The sequence below is a fragment of the Petaurus breviceps genome, unplaced genomic scaffold, assembly GCF_028583685.1.
Source record: "Petaurus breviceps papuanus isolate PSGF00001 unplaced genomic scaffold, PetGlider_PUasm1.0 174, whole genome shotgun sequence".
Lineage (NCBI taxonomy): Eukaryota > Metazoa > Chordata > Mammalia > Diprotodontia > Petauridae > Petaurus > Petaurus breviceps.
This window is the reverse complement of record NW_027185761.1, coordinates 57,591,874-57,608,756: the sequence shown is the minus strand read 5'-3', so window position 1 is coordinate 57,608,756 and position 16,883 is coordinate 57,591,874. Positions and strand designations below refer to the sequence as shown.

The 16,883-nt window shown below is 39.7% G+C and overlaps 1 protein-coding gene across 6 annotated transcripts in view; it reads left to right on the top strand.

The window, feature by feature from the left end:
* The window catches only part of SLMAP (sarcolemma associated protein), a 149,011-nt gene extending 134,473 nt beyond the window's left edge, over nt 1-14,538 (top strand). For 4 of the 6 annotated variants that reach the window (XM_069084267.1, XM_069084262.1, XM_069084265.1 and 1 more), the window contains 4 exons: nt 3,225-3,342; nt 4,420-4,591; nt 9,157-9,291; nt 12,715-14,538. In XM_069084267.1, coding sequence (XP_068940368.1) covers nt 3,225-3,342; nt 4,420-4,591; nt 9,157-9,291; nt 12,715-12,807 — 518 coding nt within the window. In that variant the 3' untranslated portion in view covers nt 12,808-14,538. Of the gene's footprint in view, nt 1-3,224; nt 3,343-4,419; nt 4,592-9,156; nt 9,292-11,259; nt 11,350-12,714 lie in introns of all 6 variants that reach the window. The other 2 variants (XM_069084264.1, XM_069084266.1) reach the window with 1 other exon arrangement.
* The last annotated feature ends 2,345 nt before the right edge of the window (nt 14,539-16,883 follow it).

Genomic DNA, 16,883 nt, shown 5'->3' with positions numbered 1-16,883 from the left:
TGACCTGTACAAGAGTTTATTTTTCTTCACAATGCATGTTTGTGACAAGGGTTTTGTTTTTCCTCATTTTTTTCCCCAGTGAATAGAGGGAGGTGAGAGGAAGAGAAAATAAATGCTTGTTAATTAAAAAAATTTTTTTTAAATAAAATTATACTAAATAAAAGATATAATATAAACATTATGCTTCTTTAAGAATCATAAAATTTTTCATCTCATGTTAACAAAGAGCCTTTTTTTCCTTTTGATAGCAAAAAAGATTATGTAATAGGAATTTGAATCAAAAGTTTGATGCTTTATGTAGCATCTAGTTAACATACTCATTTTGCAGTGAAATGATGAGGCATAACTCAAGTTGAAAAGCTATTTTGCTGTCAATGGCATGTTTGAATAATTTTGTCAAACTTTTTTTTTTAAACCAAGAATTTAACCTACAGATTTCACCAAAGTGATATAAGACAAGTATTGTTATAGCTATTGTTGGGAGGCACACTTAATGGATTTTCCTCTAAAATGTTCTTCACCAACCTTGATGAAATTTCGTAGGTAAAAAAGAAGCCTATGTGCTCACACTGATAAAAATGAACAAAAGACAAATCTTCCTGGGGAGCGAATCTGGCAGCAGCCCATGTACCCTGTGCTCTACTTACATCTTCTGGGTTGAATGAGGGTCAAAGCCAGGCTCCAGACATGGCATGTTGTTGCCTTGGAGGCAGCCCTGGCCCTTCTGTGCTGGACCCATCAGTGAGGGATGAGAGGATGCAGAAAGGGCTTGGGCACTAAATTCTGATGGAGGATGGAGGTCTCTGTTCTCTCTGAAAAGAAGAAGCCTGTTATTTTCACAATATGTCCAGTATCAGTTCTTCAGCCCTTACCCATGCAGATGTAGAAGGTTTTGCTTCTCCGTGTAGCAAGAGTGATCAGGGGGCAGGCAGGTAGCACAGCGAGTAAGGGCACCGGCTCCAGTGTCGGGATGACCTGGGATCGAATCTGGGCTCAGACACCTATTACACACCCAGAAATAACTGGCCGTGTAACCTTGAGCAAGTTACTTAACCCCAATTGCTTTAAAAAAAAAAAAAAAAGAGTGATCAGGCTGCATTTGGAAGCTTTACGATATGTTTATTTTTAATATCAACCGCATCACTGCAAATGATGAGTGACTCCTCCCTGGTAAGGGTTAGTTACGCTAAACAAACACTTTATTTTATTTTGCTTTTTGGAGGGGGGAGGGCAGGACAATTGGAGTTACGTGACTTGCCCAAGGTCACACGGCTAGTAAGTGTTAAGTGTCTGAGGCCGGATTTGAACTCAGGTCCTCCTTTCTCCAGGGCTGGTGGTCTATTCACTGTTCCACCTACCCACTCTCTAAACAGACACTTTAGGAGAAAATTGTAGCAGACTTCTACTTTGGTAGACCATGGTAAACGTTGCTTCTCTCATTTTCTAGCTGCAATTAATGCTAGACACAGGATCTTTATTTGTAATTTTTACCTGGAAGTTTATTAACAACTGTGTTTAAAAGTGTCCACCTCTACAAGTGTATTTGTCTGAATGGAGGCAGCTGAATATATAACAGACACATGATCAGTTGGTGTTTGAAGCATGTAACAGAGATTGGAAATCACAGAGGGTTTAATTAAAAGCTCATCTCTCTAGAAGACCTAGGGGTGAGAATTCACCAACAAAAAGTGGCCATCTAAATTCTGGATTCGCAGCCTCCTGGATATGTCCGTGTCAGATTAGATCACACTAGCGATACAAGGTATAAATGGCATGAAGAAAATGATACTCATCTGTGTTTTAGTCCCACTCCAAGAACGCGAAGTCCTTAGGAGTGTAATTTCAGGAATGGTAGTACAGAGATGCTGGCAATTTCTAGAAGTGAATCCCTGGATACTCATATAAACCATCCTGGAAAGGAATCACATCTTCTGAGAATTTTTTTTTATTAGAATGAAAATAACATAAAGACCAACAGTATTCAGAAGAAGTCTGATCTGTTTCTTGGAGAGCATCTCTAATTCCTCCTACAATTTCCATAAGCTCTCCATCAGTCTTCTATTTCCCAAAGGGATGAATGTAACTCTGTTCCCCTTTGTCCTTATAATGAGATCCTTTTGTTGTCAGAAAAAAACAAATCACACATGACTTCTCTCTGTCATCCATTAAACTGAGAAAATAACTCTTTTCTCTGATGATAAATATTACCAGTAGAAAAATTGTTTAAATTTGAAACGAAAGCTTGTTTCATAGATAAATAATTTTGTAATTTAGGAAAGACTTGGTAACTTTTTTTCTTTATTTCCAGCATGTAAAAATGGGGCTACCATTTTTAATGGAGTCATACTATGTGGGACTTTGTAAACTGACTTCACTACCATTATAAATAAAACTAGATTAAATAGAGCAAATCCCCCCTCCCCAGATAACTGCTGGATCTTCAGGATAGTAGTAATTCTGATAATTGGGTGGAAAGAGATTTGGTTCTAAATGAATATCGAAATATATCCATCTAATTTGTGTCTCACCTATGGGTCCAAATAATGATAAAATAAATACAAAGCTTCTGATAAATTTTAAGGAAAAGTAAGGAATTTTCTCCATTAAGATAGTTGGGTATTTTCCCTCTTATTTTTTTTCATTTTTAATAAAATATTTTATTTTTCCCCAATTACATGTTAAAACAAATTTTTAAACATTTTTTTAAAAAAAAGACTTCAATTTCAAATTTTATCCCTCCCTCCTCTCACCCTTCCCTGAGATGGTAAGCAATCTGATGAAGTTTATATTATGTATAATCATGCAAAACATTTCTGTATTAGTAATTTTGTACAAGAAGATTCAAATGAAAATAAAATAATGAAAGAAAGTGAAAAATAGCATGCTTCTGTCTTTCTCTGGAGGCAGAAGACCTGCTTTGTCATTAGTCCTTTGGGATTGTCTTAGAACATTATATTGCCGAGAACAGTTACGTCATTGAACAGTATTGCTGTTCCTGTGTACAACATTCTGTGGTTTTGTTCACTTCACTATGCATCAGTTCATGTAAGTCTTTCTAGGTTTTCCTGAAATCCTCCTGCTTGTCATTCTTATAGCACAATAATACTCCATCACAATCATATACCACAGCTTGTTTAGCCATTCCCCAATTGATGGATCTTCTTAAGTTATTCTAAAATGCATTTGACCACATTATGGAATAATATTCTTTGATTAATTTGTAGGTGAACTAGAGAAGTTGAGAAAAGACTGGAGTATATTAGAAGCAGAATGCCATTCTCTAAAAAAGGAAAATGTTTCGCTTTCATCAGAGCTTCAGCGACAAGAGAAAGAATTGCATAGGTATGTAACTCCGAAGGGAAATGCCGAATATTTCTTTACCTCAGTTTTTATATTAACTTTTTTTATATCTATATACTTTTTGTAATGAAATATCCATTATAACTCGACTTGATATAAGCAGCAGTGAGGTATACTGGTAGACCCTGAATAACGAGATTATCTGTATGCCAGTGTGTTATTCCATCTGATTTTGTCCTGCCATGAGCATGAGGATGCAAATTCATTCTCAGAGGATGCAAATCCATTGGAATATTTACCTATAAATAAAACATAATTAGGAATGTGATTCTCCTTTAAAAATTCATATTACATGTTAACTTTCAAATACAAGTGAATTTTGCCTTATCCATACTACTGCTTCTGTCCCACATACATCTCAAACTGTCACAAGTGATATGAATATTATATGCCCGGGATTTTTAATCCTAAAAAGCCATGTGAAGAGAGGAAACAATATTATGAATTCTCAAAAATAGAAGTATTCCTTGTGTATTGCAACTTGCTGTAATATTTAGGTGTCAAATGACATTCTCATCCCTCATTGACTATAAAATTGGAGAGGCTTTTAGCTGGAATAGATGGGGTTATTTCACTCCTCTCCCTAAAAAGAAGAGCAAAAAGCTTATTAAAGCCTTTTTTTTTTTTTATTGTGCAGGTTTCAGAGACAAATAGGGTAACTTTGAGAGTTATGTGTTGCATTTAAGCAGAGCAAGCATAATAGATATATGCATTTTTTGGTATTTTTTTTCTACTCTGTGAAAATGCTTGTTTTATTTGGTGTTTAGGTTCAGAATAAAATAAAATTTTAAAATATACACAAAAGGAAGGTCAGAAGGAATAAAGCAGGATAGCTTTGAAAGTTATATAACAAATTTATTACATATTTTTGAAGAAATCCAAGCTTTATATAATAGAGATTCATAATTTTATTTACAGTCTTCCTTTTTCTACTTTACTACGAATGTAGGAATGTTCATTTTATTTTACTTTTTGTTAAAGTAGTAAAAATCTGCCTACCCTCTAGGTCTCTGGGTAGTTTGTGCAGTACAGACCATGACTTGGCTTTTGTGTTAACAGCTCTCAGAAGCAGAGCTTAGAACTTACCAGTGATCTGAGCATCCTTGAAATAACCCGGAAAGAGCTGGAGAATCAAGTGGGATCCTTGAAGGAGCAGCATCTTCGGGATTCTGCAAGCTGGAAGACCCTCCTCAATAAAGCTGAAAATGAAGCAAAGGATGTTCAGAAAGAGGTAAAGGGAAGAGACGTGCAAACCCCACTGTGATGGGACGTCACGAAAAAAGCACCTGAGCTTTATTCGAGGTAGAACAGAAAGCAGTAGCTGCACCAGATGTCACTTAAATGGATGCTCTAGTGCTTGGCATTTGTCTGTTCTTTTGTATCTTGATGCATGTGTCAAGAATTGAAGAGGACCCAGTGCAAAGCGTCACTTGTCAATTGGCAGAGTTCGTGTTTCCTTTTTAATTCTTATGTGTTAGTTAAGTACCTACATCAGGAGACTTGCTCTGATTACTGACCCTGTCCCTGGTCTTTCAAAGCTGAGAGTTATCAGGCTGGTGGGATACAGTCTATTTCTGCTTTACCTTCGCTGTATTGCTGCCTCATCATTTAATTCAGTTGCTGTGCTCCCTCAGATGTATTAGGAAGCTTTACCTTATATGGGATTTTGTTCCATAGCAGAGAGTAGCCCAGGAGCTTCTATTCTGGTTTACTCGGCTCGTTTTTCTAATGCCCAGAAATGCACGCACTTTATAATAGCATTTGCATTAAGGGACTTTTGATTCAGTAATCTCTTCCTTGAAATGAATAAGGAATTAGGTTGCTCTAAACCGTAGTTCTCAATCTTTTTTATGATGAAGAGCCTTTTTTCATGTCCTGGATCTTTGAAATCACAGGAGGTATTGATAGAAAACCAGCCCTCCCTGGGCTCTTCAGGGGCCAGCATTGCCATTCGCACGGCTCTTCCTGCTCAGAATCTTGACAAACTCCTAGAAAGAGGAGTAGGGCAGCATGTCCACCTACTGACCAGGGACCCCAGAGTGAGGAGGGTCTTTAATGAACAAGTCACAGCCAAGAGAAAGGAAGCTCAAGAGAAACTAGTCTTTAATGCATTTCCCATAGTGGTTATTAGAAGATATTTGTTCATTCAGTGTAACTTTTTTATTTTTGCTTTCCTTTCTTTGTAGTGTCAAATTTGGAAATGATTGTTCTTCTGTCTTCATGTTTGTTCCTAAAAACCTGTCAATTTCTTTGTGTTTTCTGTGGGTATTTTTATTCTGTGATATGTTTTTCCAGTCTTTGTTAAATATGTTAAATCATAGAGAGGCTTCATTTACCATTTGCTGGATCACTAACTGTGCCAAATTACACATGCCATTGTTTAAACAATCTCAGCACTTTGTAGCCATCTTGTCATCCATATTTCATAGTTCTATAATCCAGGAAGAATTATGCCTATGGAAGATGATGTAATTGTATGTTAATATGAAGGCATTAGTCATTTTGTTCCATTATTCTAATGAATCTTATGGTCGTTGAACAGCAAGTCAACACAGTGAGGCTTTAACTGTCCATGTGAGTGGCAGTAGCTTGGTGTCCCAGCCTCTGAGCATTGGTCATTACTGGATTGCATTAAAGGCAGCCAATCATTTGACTATGTCTGATCTTGTTAGTGTAGCTCTTATGCATTTCCCTTTCAGCCTGTTTCATATTAACATGGCATAATTATGTGGAATCATTATATTCTTATAATATAAGGTGGCTTATCTTCCCTTTTGTTGTGATTTAATTCAACTTGTTGTATATTATTCTATTATCCAAAATTTTGTGATTATGTAAAGCTTTGTGTATGTGGAATTCACTCAAAATTAACTGGCATTACTTTTTATATCTGTATGCATTTCTCTCCACACTCTTTACTTAACTTTCTTTCTCTTATGGCACCATGGCGTAAGTACGAGGGTCATATATTCCCCTTGCACAGGTCACACTAAGGAAGATAGACATGGGATGGCTGTGTAAAGGGGAACTTGGGCTGCATTTCTCTGATCCCACACAGAGCTTGTAACCTCAGGTTATCAGAGTTATCAGACTAGCTGAACAGAGTCATGGAACACACACACATGCACACACGCGTGCACACATGCACACACCCACACAAACCTTAAAAGACTGCAGATAGACTAGCTGTTGTTGTTGTTGATGTGGGGATGAAGCTACAAGACAAGCCAGTGGTAGAGAATTCAGAAATGTGTACATTTGGCTTGGCAAAGTGTTTTCATACTTTGAAATAATAGGAAAATGTTGTTCAGTCTTTTTTCAGTCATGTCCGATTCTTTGTGACCCCATTTGGGGTTTTGGGGTTTTCTTGGCAAAGATACTGGAATGTTTTGTCATTTCCTTCTCCAGCTTATTTTGCAGATGAGGAAACTCAGGCAAACAGGGTTAAGTGACTTGTTCAGGGTCACAGTGTCTGAGGCCAGATTTGAACTGAGGAAGCAGAGTTTTGCTGACTGCAGTCCTGTCACTCTGTCCACCTTCCCATCTAACTGCCCCATTAGGAAAATCCAGAAACTCAGTGGGCTTGTGATCCCTGCCAAGTGCTTCCCCTTCTTGGTACCATGAGATTTAAAAGATGAGGGGACAAGGAAGGTCTTTTAGTCCAGTCTCATTTAGTGGAAGAGAAAACCCAGGCTGAGGAAGCTGGGGTGATCTGCCCTGCCCAGGTGTACATAGGTTGCAGAGGCAGGATTTGAACCTGGGTCTTTGGATTCCATGGCATGATGGAAAATATTTTTGGTGTCTCTCAGACCTTCTTTTGTCACAGATCCATGTCCTGCCTAGACTGGGACCATAGTTGAGTACGCAAGTAGAAGAGACTCCAGACAGGGAGAAGCAGTCAAGACAGAAAACAGACCCAGGAAAGTAAAAGGCTACTTCACATTCACCCTAGAGCCCCTGATCTGCTTGTCAGAATCCCTGCAGGTCCGAGGTTTAGAGTACTTAGTACAGTAAGAGACTGTTGGCCAGGCAGATGAATTTGTAAGGACTGCTGCCAAAAGATGGTGCTCAAAGAAAACAGCCGTTGGGCCTTCCTTGGGTCTGCAGTCGAGCTTGATCCTGGGGAGAGTTTGAATAATTTCTTGGGCACCTTTCTTGCTCCTTCTGGGCAGCCCTCTTCAGTGGCCCCTGGGCTGGTTTTGCCTCCATGCCTGGTAGCAGCTCAGATCCTTGGTCTTGCCCCAGCTCTTCCTGGTATGCCAAAACTGTCCCTCCTCTGAAAAGACCACAGCCAACCAACAGCTGACCTGTTTTCTAAGGTCCTGACACCAAGACTGACTCTTGGCATAGACCCTCAGCATTGACTAAACCTTGGGGAACGTCTCGTTTAACACTCCAAGGACCCTTTACATTAACAAAAACCCCACAAAATCAATGAAATTGTTCTCGGGCAGTGAGAGAGAGAACCTTTTCAGGCGCGGGGGAATGGGGCCTGTCTGTATTCACTTTGTTTTGTTTAATTTACATCCTCTTGGATACTTTCAGTTTTGTCTTTCCTTTCACTTGGGGACTTGGAAAGTGGAGGCTGTGATTAGATTACAGCTGAGAAGAGGAGGCCCACACAGTCACATCTTTCTGTCTGTGCTGTACCGCCGCATGTTTGTCAATAGCCACACTGTGTAAGAGAGTTACCACCTTCTTTTCATCACAGCATCTAACATATAGGTACTTAAATTAAAAATGGCAGTTACTTTCCCTTTGAAACTGTGCTAATATCGTCTGTTAAATTCTTCAAACATTTGTTAGGAACTGAATTTAGTCAAGGCACTGTGCCTACGTTCTAGGGCTGAAGAAGCAAAGAGCTTATGATGTACTGTATGATAGTTTCCCAAATAGAAAAACACACATAAGAAAGTTAAGGAAAGGAGGCTAGACTAACAGCTGCACGACATGGGAAACGTCCTGGGGATTGAGCCTTCCGGGAATCTGTGGATTCTGAGAAGTAGGAGATGAGGAGACCCTGCCTTCCAGGCATAGGGGAGAACTTGGACATGGGCACTGCGACAGGGCTTGGCATGGCAAGTCCAGGGAAAAGCGGAGGGGCCCCTTTGGGCCAGAAAGGACAGCATCTTATAGTGGGGATTAATGTGAAATAGGACTGGAGAAGTAGGTTGCAGCCAGATTCACCCAGACTTACTTGTGGGTAGGAGGCTAGAAGCAGGGAGGTCATTTAGGAATCTGTGACTAGGGTGGTAGTCCTGTGAGTGGAGAGATGTATGTGAGAGTTTTAGTGAGGGTAGACTAGAAGAGACAAGGTGAGAGAGAAGGAAAAGGGGTGACGGTGAAGATGTGGGATTATAAGGGGGAGGGGGGACTCGGAAAGATGCCAGAGATGGGCTCCACGGTGGTGTCTGGGTTGGGAGGCCCATAGCCAGAAGTTTGGGACGTGTCCAACTTGAAATGCCTGTGGGCGCTTCAGGACAAAGAGACTTGAGGGATGTGGGTGTTTCCCTGAGAGGACGTCCCTGTTAGCTCTTATCACTTAAGCTTTGGAGTTTTCTTTTCCCTTTTCACTCATCTTCTCTTGTAACCTCAATGGGGAGGGGGAGGGACTTGCTTTAGAGACACAGGATAGACCAGTGACTGCTTGCCATCAGATCACAGTGAAGACTCCTCCAAGAAAGTCTCCTCCCCCTTCCACGTTTGTCCAGGACAGTGTAGAAGCCTAAAGAGAAGAAGCTGGGCTCCACACCCATTCTAAGCGGGGTCTGCCCACTGTTTTTTCTCTGCCTATAGTATGAAAGGACACAGACTCAACTCTCAGAGCTGGAGCTGAAGTTTGAAAGGACCGAGCAGGAAAAACAATCCATCACCAACGAGCTCAGACAATGTCAAGACAGCCTGAAGCAGCTACAAGAGAAAGGAAACAATGTAAGTCTTTACAAACTTGGGGTCGGTTTGAGGTACGGAGAATGTAGGGCTTCAGTTGGTATCCCCAAGTGCCCGTGACAGATTCCTAGAGCCCTTCATGTTCTTGGCCATCTTACCTATTGGTGTCGTTGGTAGACACCTAGGCCCACCATCCCAAGGAAAGGATATCTGTAGTGGTCTGCACGTATGGGGAGAATTTTCCCCTTTGGATGCACAAACTTTGGATACAGTAAGTACTGGGGCTTTGATGAGGGAGAGACTAAACTGCAAGAAGAAGCAGCATCCCCAGATGACCATCATCTAGTCTGAAGGTGAGATCTCAAGTTCACACCCTCCACAATGACTTGTCTTCCATTCTAATCTCTGGGTTCCCCCACCCAATTGACTTAAGAGACCAAAAGAAGACATTTATTCCTAATTTTTTGATACATATAATACCAATGCCCAGGGGTTTTTGATCCTATCTAATGGAAGTTTCATGGTGGCATAATTCTGTCTAGTTAACGTTAGAAAGGTGAAAGGTTACTTCAGTCTTTTTCTTGGAAATATTAGAAAATATTTGTATAATCCAGGATGTTATGATAGAAATCATGAATAACAACAGTTTGAATTTGTATTTGCTCTTTAAAAAAAAACATTAGTTACCCTGAATGTTGTTGTGTGTATTTGGTTATCGCCGCCCTCGTGAGCTTTCACTGGTGGGTGTTCTTTCATGTGACTGACTTTGCAAGTGTTAGTAGCTTTGACTATTCTAAGTCTCCTGTCACTGCTTTGGGAACTGCAGTGGTTGTGACCAACACGTTTCTTGTGGACGCTAGCACGAGGCTTGATTGGCAGCCCCACTGCACACGTAGGTAGTCGAGCAACTCACTGGTCACATGCAATTTGTCCTTCCCCAGAACATTCTCTGTTAGCATATAATAGAGACTTGCTTCACAAGTCAAGGCCTCTTAAATTGGCAATTAGCCATGAATGGTGTTTTTACTACCAAGTGAAAATGGTTTATTTTTACTTTAATAGCTATATGAGGACTCTGTAAAAAATTCATATTTAAGTTACCTCTTTCTTTAGTTTTAATTATACCTTTCTGATTATGGGAATTCAGTTCTATTTCTAAAAAAAATTACCCTAAAAAGGCATCTAGCATAATCAGAACTATAGCCCCAGTGTCATTAGAACCAATAACTTCTCTCCTTAGTGATGTTTAAAATAAACACACACTCCAAAATAAAATGTTTTTTGCTTGAAACGAACTTGCCTTTCACAATGTAAAAGTGATTCTGGCGCATGTTACATTAACACACATACACATATGCGCCCAGAGAGATGTATCCCTCATGATTTAAATTTGTTTTGGGAATAGCACAGTGATTTCTTGAGAGAAATAATTGACTGGAGTATATTTTGCCAGTTAACTATGATCCCTCTGACAACATGTAACTTACTACCCTACAGTGTCTTTGCTGCCTTTTTTTGAAAGGGAGGATCATTCATGGTCACTTTGGTACCTAATGCAACCCCAGGAACACCTCAACACCAGAGAACACAGACCAACTCTGCCTGGTGCCTCAGTCAAGGATTGATCTGAGACCTTGTCCGAAAGTCAGGAAGTAACCATTTGGAGCATAAATTATTAGTGATTTCCAGTGGTTACCGGTTACCTGGTCCAGAGTTATTTTGTGCATATAGTTCCTTTCACAGAGCACACTAACAAGTAGTTTGGCAAGTTAACGTAAAATTGAACCAGGCATTTTTCCTAAATTAGATTTCATTTGGTGTAGTGGAGAAGGGAGTAATATGCTATCTTGGGGTACAGCAGTCCGACATTCTGTATTGTGTTAGATGTCTTTCATACATTCTGATTCATGCCAAACTTAATGCTATCTATGACTTAGCTTTCCCCCATCTAAATCATCTGATCTGATTTTTACAGCACAAAATGATTTTTAATTCCCTTCCCTTCTTTAGCCGTCCATATTCCAACCCGTCCCAGCCGTTTTCATCGGCCTATTCCTGGCTTTCCTGTTTTGGTGTTACGGTCCATTGTGGTAGAGAAAGGTACAAGCTCCCTGTTGAGTCGATGTCTGTCCGTCCCTGTCACCTCTTTGTGCCATATTTGTAAACTAGTGCATGGGGGAACAACACAGGTGTTTTGTTTCCTGAAGCAAACCCTTCATTTGTGCTTCCTCCCACCAAGCTCAACAATCAACTAATCATGTAACGTTCAGTCTGTTTCCTTTGTGGTAATGCTAACCATGAATTAATTCCAAATATACCAGTTGTTAAATGTTCAGCTTTCAGCTGGGTCTTTGTCTCTCACAAAAGCAGAGTAAACTTTATGTCTCTAATGCTGCAGTGTTGGTCAGTGCTTTCCAAAAGAAAATGAAAAGTTAACTCAGGTTTGACAAGAAATGAAGAGTTTGCCTCTCCGTTTTTAAGCCAGCTTACTTTTCCTCCCCAACTCATCCCCTCACTACTCTGGCAGTCATTTAATACTTTTTCTCTTTTCACTGTGGCTGTGAAGAAGAAGAAAAAGGATGAAATTGGAATAATGGACTTGTTATTGCAGACCTAATTAAGCCTGCACGGCTCTTCTCTTCCAACACACCCTTGGCCATAGCTTTCTGATCTCTGATTTGTTAAAGAGTAAACGTTAGTTTGAAAGCAGTTCAGTTCTTCTGGGGGGTTGGGGGTGGGAGAGGTGATCAGTACTCACTGAAAACAAATGAAAGGAAAACTGACAAGACAAGGTTGGTCAAGAAAAGGAAGGACTTCAGGGTTGGTTTGCATAGCCCATGGTGGGCAAATGTTTAACATGAAACCAGTGTGCAAACTGTGCTAAATTGGGTCAGGAGTCTGCCTGAAGCAGACCTAGGGAAATTTAGCCCAGGTTTAAACTGTATTTTTAAGCCTTGTGTGGTCTTCAGGGCAGTCTACATCCACCCTGTCTTGTAGACCTACCCTTAACACATGCTGGGCCTTGCATGGAGAAACCTAAAATTTAGCCTAAATTTGTTGTGGTGGAAGCACCTCTGTACAGTTCATTATTTTAGACTGTGGAAAAATCTTGGTATAGTGTGAATGAAGGAGTTTCCATCCTGAGAGGTTTAACAGAAGTCTCTCTTCTAGGTGCCAAATGTGTAGCCAGGTTGAGAACTGCTAAGGACATTTCCTGGTGATGTGTCATCCCCTCTGCATAGTTGGCCACTGGAATTGTTCCTGCTAGTCAGATTGCCTTTTTTGTTTTTTAAAGGGTCTTCCTGGTTTAAGAAGTCAGGATTTTCTGACAGTGAGAGGTAGAATGAAGATTCACTGTGCTTTGTAATGAGTTCTCAAGATTCTTTGGACGGAGGGCTTAGTTCACTGGTTGGTATGAACGGCTGAGGGGAATGTGATATTGACTCTTGGTTTCTTTCTGCACAGAGACACTGGCCTTGGATGCCCATGTTAGCAGCCCTGGTAGCTGTGACAGCCGCAGTGTTGTACGTGCCAGGCCTAACCAGAGCTTCACCATGAGAACTTTGGTTGGTTCCGTACCCTGCCCTCCTCTTAGAAGCTGGCGGGGAGAACAGATCCATTTTCTTCCTTTTTACCTCTTAATACAACAAAAGTGCAAGAAAAGAACAGTCGGGTCATTGCTTTAAATTGTATAAAATGTTATCTGTCTATAAAGAGGGAATAAAATTGTGACTTTATTCTACTGTAAGCAATAATTTGCTTGCAATTTTTCATGTAATTTTTTAATTAGTATGTTGAGATTCTAAATATTATGGTGGCCTAAAGTAGGCTTCTTGGTACCAAATTATTTATAACATTTAGGTTTATGGCTATTTGACACTAGATGCTGATTGCCAGATAATTCATTTTCTGATTGGATACCTACCCAAACCAAACAGCTGATAAATACATGGGAAAAGAGGCACTGTGTGCTCAGTGCCTATCATTTTGAAATAAATATATGCACATATATTTTTTTTACATAGTGACACCATTTTTACTTGCTATAAACCACTGAGCTATTGGGAACAAGACTTAGAAGACAACTACTACTTCCATAGATTTTTTCAAGGAAAAGACACCTTTGGAAAAGGTTCTGTTTCAGCAGCAATTTGAGAAATATACATGCTTCTGTGTAGCCTTAACGTGACTTGAAGATGTGATGGCGTCAACCTGGAAAAACTTTGTAAGAGAGTGTGTGTTTTCCTGAGTGAACTGAAGTGTTTCTGGGAGTTTCTGGGAGTTGATCATTTTACAGCTGCAGCAACAGGAAGCCAAACTATTCAATTGGAATGCCACTTATTCAACTTTACGCATTCAAAGCTGAGACCATCTCTTTACTTTCTCATCTACAATGTTTTAGGAAGCGTGAGTTTTTTCCCTCCTCACTTATTCTTCCAAACATCGCTTTAAGGAAGGAAAACGTGTCTTCTTTAGATAAACTTTTACTGACTTGGCTTTGCTATGAGAGTTTGGGGCGCATTTATAGCTAATCGATCTATTGGACGAGGTGAATTTCTGAGAACCCAGGGAGTCTTACGGTTAGGGATGCAAATGGCTTTGTTTTTTTTGTCGTTTCTTAAACTGAGTAGCTTTGTTCGTGAGAATCACTACTTCAGTTGGGATCTTATCAGTTAAATGCCCACGTCAAAAAGTGAGCTACGGTTTTTTGTAGCTCAACAATTGTGTCAATAAAGTTTACTGAAATCTCTATAATATGCTGAAGTATTAATGGAGTGAAGGTTTTTTTAGAAAATGGAGATGAGAAAAATCTCAATGAATTGGCTTGGATTCTCCATGGCAATCTACAGGTCTCACCAAATACTTAAGTAGGAGTTTAGTATAATTTGCCTTGTGAGGTTTGGGGAGTCATTGTTTATATGTTAAAGGTTATATTTTAAGCTATTGGGGATTTGCTGTTGGGAGAACCATTAGATTTATGGAAGAATTAGTCCACAAAAGACTTGTAGAAAATATCACCTTGTTCATTTCACCATTTTTCTGTTGCAGGAAGCTCTCCCCCACAGAATGCTCATATGCCAGTGGTACTCTGTACCTCTTGTATATAGGTTATTGCAAATATTGTTCTGAAATGCTTAACTTCAGAATTACATTTTTTAAAGTAAATAATTGTTTTAAATCTATTTTGTAAAGATATAAAGTACAATAGAATTTCTGGAATACAGATTAAACTATTTGCACTAACACACGTGATGTGCATGATTTAATAAAATAACTTTACTCTCCCTATGCATGTTTGAGTTGGATCTCATTTGAAATCGTTAGGGTTGACATTACTACTGGGTTATCTGTTACCTGTCCTAAAATGACACTATGACAGTCAGCTACATATGGTATGTTTGATATTCTTTGAGATTTGTAAAAAACAAAACAAAAAACTGTAAGTCTTGTTCAATTAGACCATTCATAAGTCTCTTACCCCTAACGTTCCTTTCCTTTTCATCACTCATAGTGTCGCAACCCATTTGAAAGCTCCAGTCTCTTAACATGAAATAGTGATACAGTTACGTTATGTGAACCAAGTGTTTGTAAGCAACACCTCTATCTTCTTGTTTTCATTCAATTTCTGTTCTGGATGTTTTTATCCTAATACAAATACTGAGATATTGTAACCAAGCAAGATAACTTAACTACCATTTCTGCCATTAGAGATGAAGATGTTTTAGGAACAACAAATTTACACATACATACATACATGCCCTGAACTTTCTGAATACCAATGCCAGGCTCCCCTGGCAAATTTTTTATTTGATCTACAGAAGCAAAGTCATCAATTTTTTAAAACAAGAAAAATAAAGTATTTTGACCCAGCTAAATGAATTGACTGAACTTTTGGTTTGAAAGCTGTTTATATTTATTTGAAGTTAACAGGTTACCATACTTATATGTACAAAATATTCTGCTAAAGTGGAGTAGCGAATTCTTTTTTTCAAGCAAACACACCTTAAATTAGTGGTACCAAGCAATGCTGTTGTTGCTAGAAGTAGGCTTTTATTGCTTCTCTTAGAACTGTGGTGTCTCACACACACACACACACACACACACACACACACACACACACACACATCCCTCTCTTCCACATTAACTAATCAGATATAACCACAAAGGTTTGGTTTCGTTTTAGGCAAAAATGTTACTTCCAAGCTTGATCACTTATTTCTTCACCAAATCTAAATCCAGATGACTTTTTGTTTCCAAAGATCAAAACTGTAAGGATGACAATTTGTCAAGCAGAACAACATGCTCCTGGCTCGGAAGACAGTTCCCAAATCCACCAACATGTCCATCTAGCAAGCATCTTAAGTGTGCCAAGCACTGTGTGGGCCCTGCTGTAGTGATAAAATTAGGGATTGGTCTCCCAAGGAAACTGCTTTCGAGAGAGCTTCATTCACTTCCATGCATGGCGCTACTTCTTTGGATCCATAGAATCATCAGATTGGGAGAAACCTTCATCTTCTCCAGTCCTCCTTATCTTGCAGATGAGGAAACTGAGGCAGCCTGAATAACATGACCTTGCCCAGGTCACAGACCTACCTTTGCCACTAAGTAAAATCAGCCACATACACACACACTCCTGCATCAGGGAGCTTTGCAAGCCGGGTAAAACATAAAATCCATCTAAAAAGAGCTTATGATAGACACTGAAGAGGAAACTGAGGTTTGTAAGGATGAGTGATGTTCCCAGGGTCACAGAACTGAGCCAGAACCCGCATCTCTCATTGCCCTTTTCCCTATATTTAATTCCAGTCTTCTCCCCAGTACCAGCTAGGGCTTCATTGTCCTGAAAATAACTTTCTTAAAATAACCATGCTGATAATAAGTAGGCCACTGCCTCTATGAGGAACCCTGCCTAACTTTTGGCAAAGGCATGTTTCATTTGAGTACATAGACTCAACAGTTCTTTTTTTTTTTTTTTAAAGCAATCGGGGTTAAGTAACTTGCTCGAGGTTACACGGCCAGTTATTTCTGGGTGTGGTGCTAAGTATCTGAGCCCAGATTTGATTCCCAGCTCATCCCAACACTGGAGCCAGTGCTCTTACTCGCTGAGCCACCTGGCCGCCCCTAAGCAATTGGGGTTAAGTAACTTGCTCAAGGTGACACGGCCAGGTGTTTCTGGGTGGGTGCTAAGTGTCCGAGCCCGGGATTCGATCTCCAGGTCTTCTCAACACTGGAGCCAGTGCTCTTACTCGCTGTGCTACCTGGCTGCCCCGACTCAACAGTTCTTTTTGTAAAGACAGCACTAAGAAACTGTTCAGAGTGAATATGACCTTCCACCTGCTTGAATCATCTTGCTGTGGCTCACAAAATATTTTTAGTTCTCTGGCAGCATCATCTAGGAATGGCCTTCAGCATATCTTCCACTGGGAATTTTGAAAATCAGAGCCAGTTTTTTGACTCTTTTAAATTTAGTCATGCTAAGAAGTCATCACTTTCATGAGAATATCTCTCCTTATAACACACTTGAAATGTGTTAATATGCTTATCTGATTTATTTTTCTGCGTTAGTAATTTGGTCTGTGCTAAGTACAGACACTTAAATTAAAATGCTATCTAGAACCTGAATCCTTTTGAGA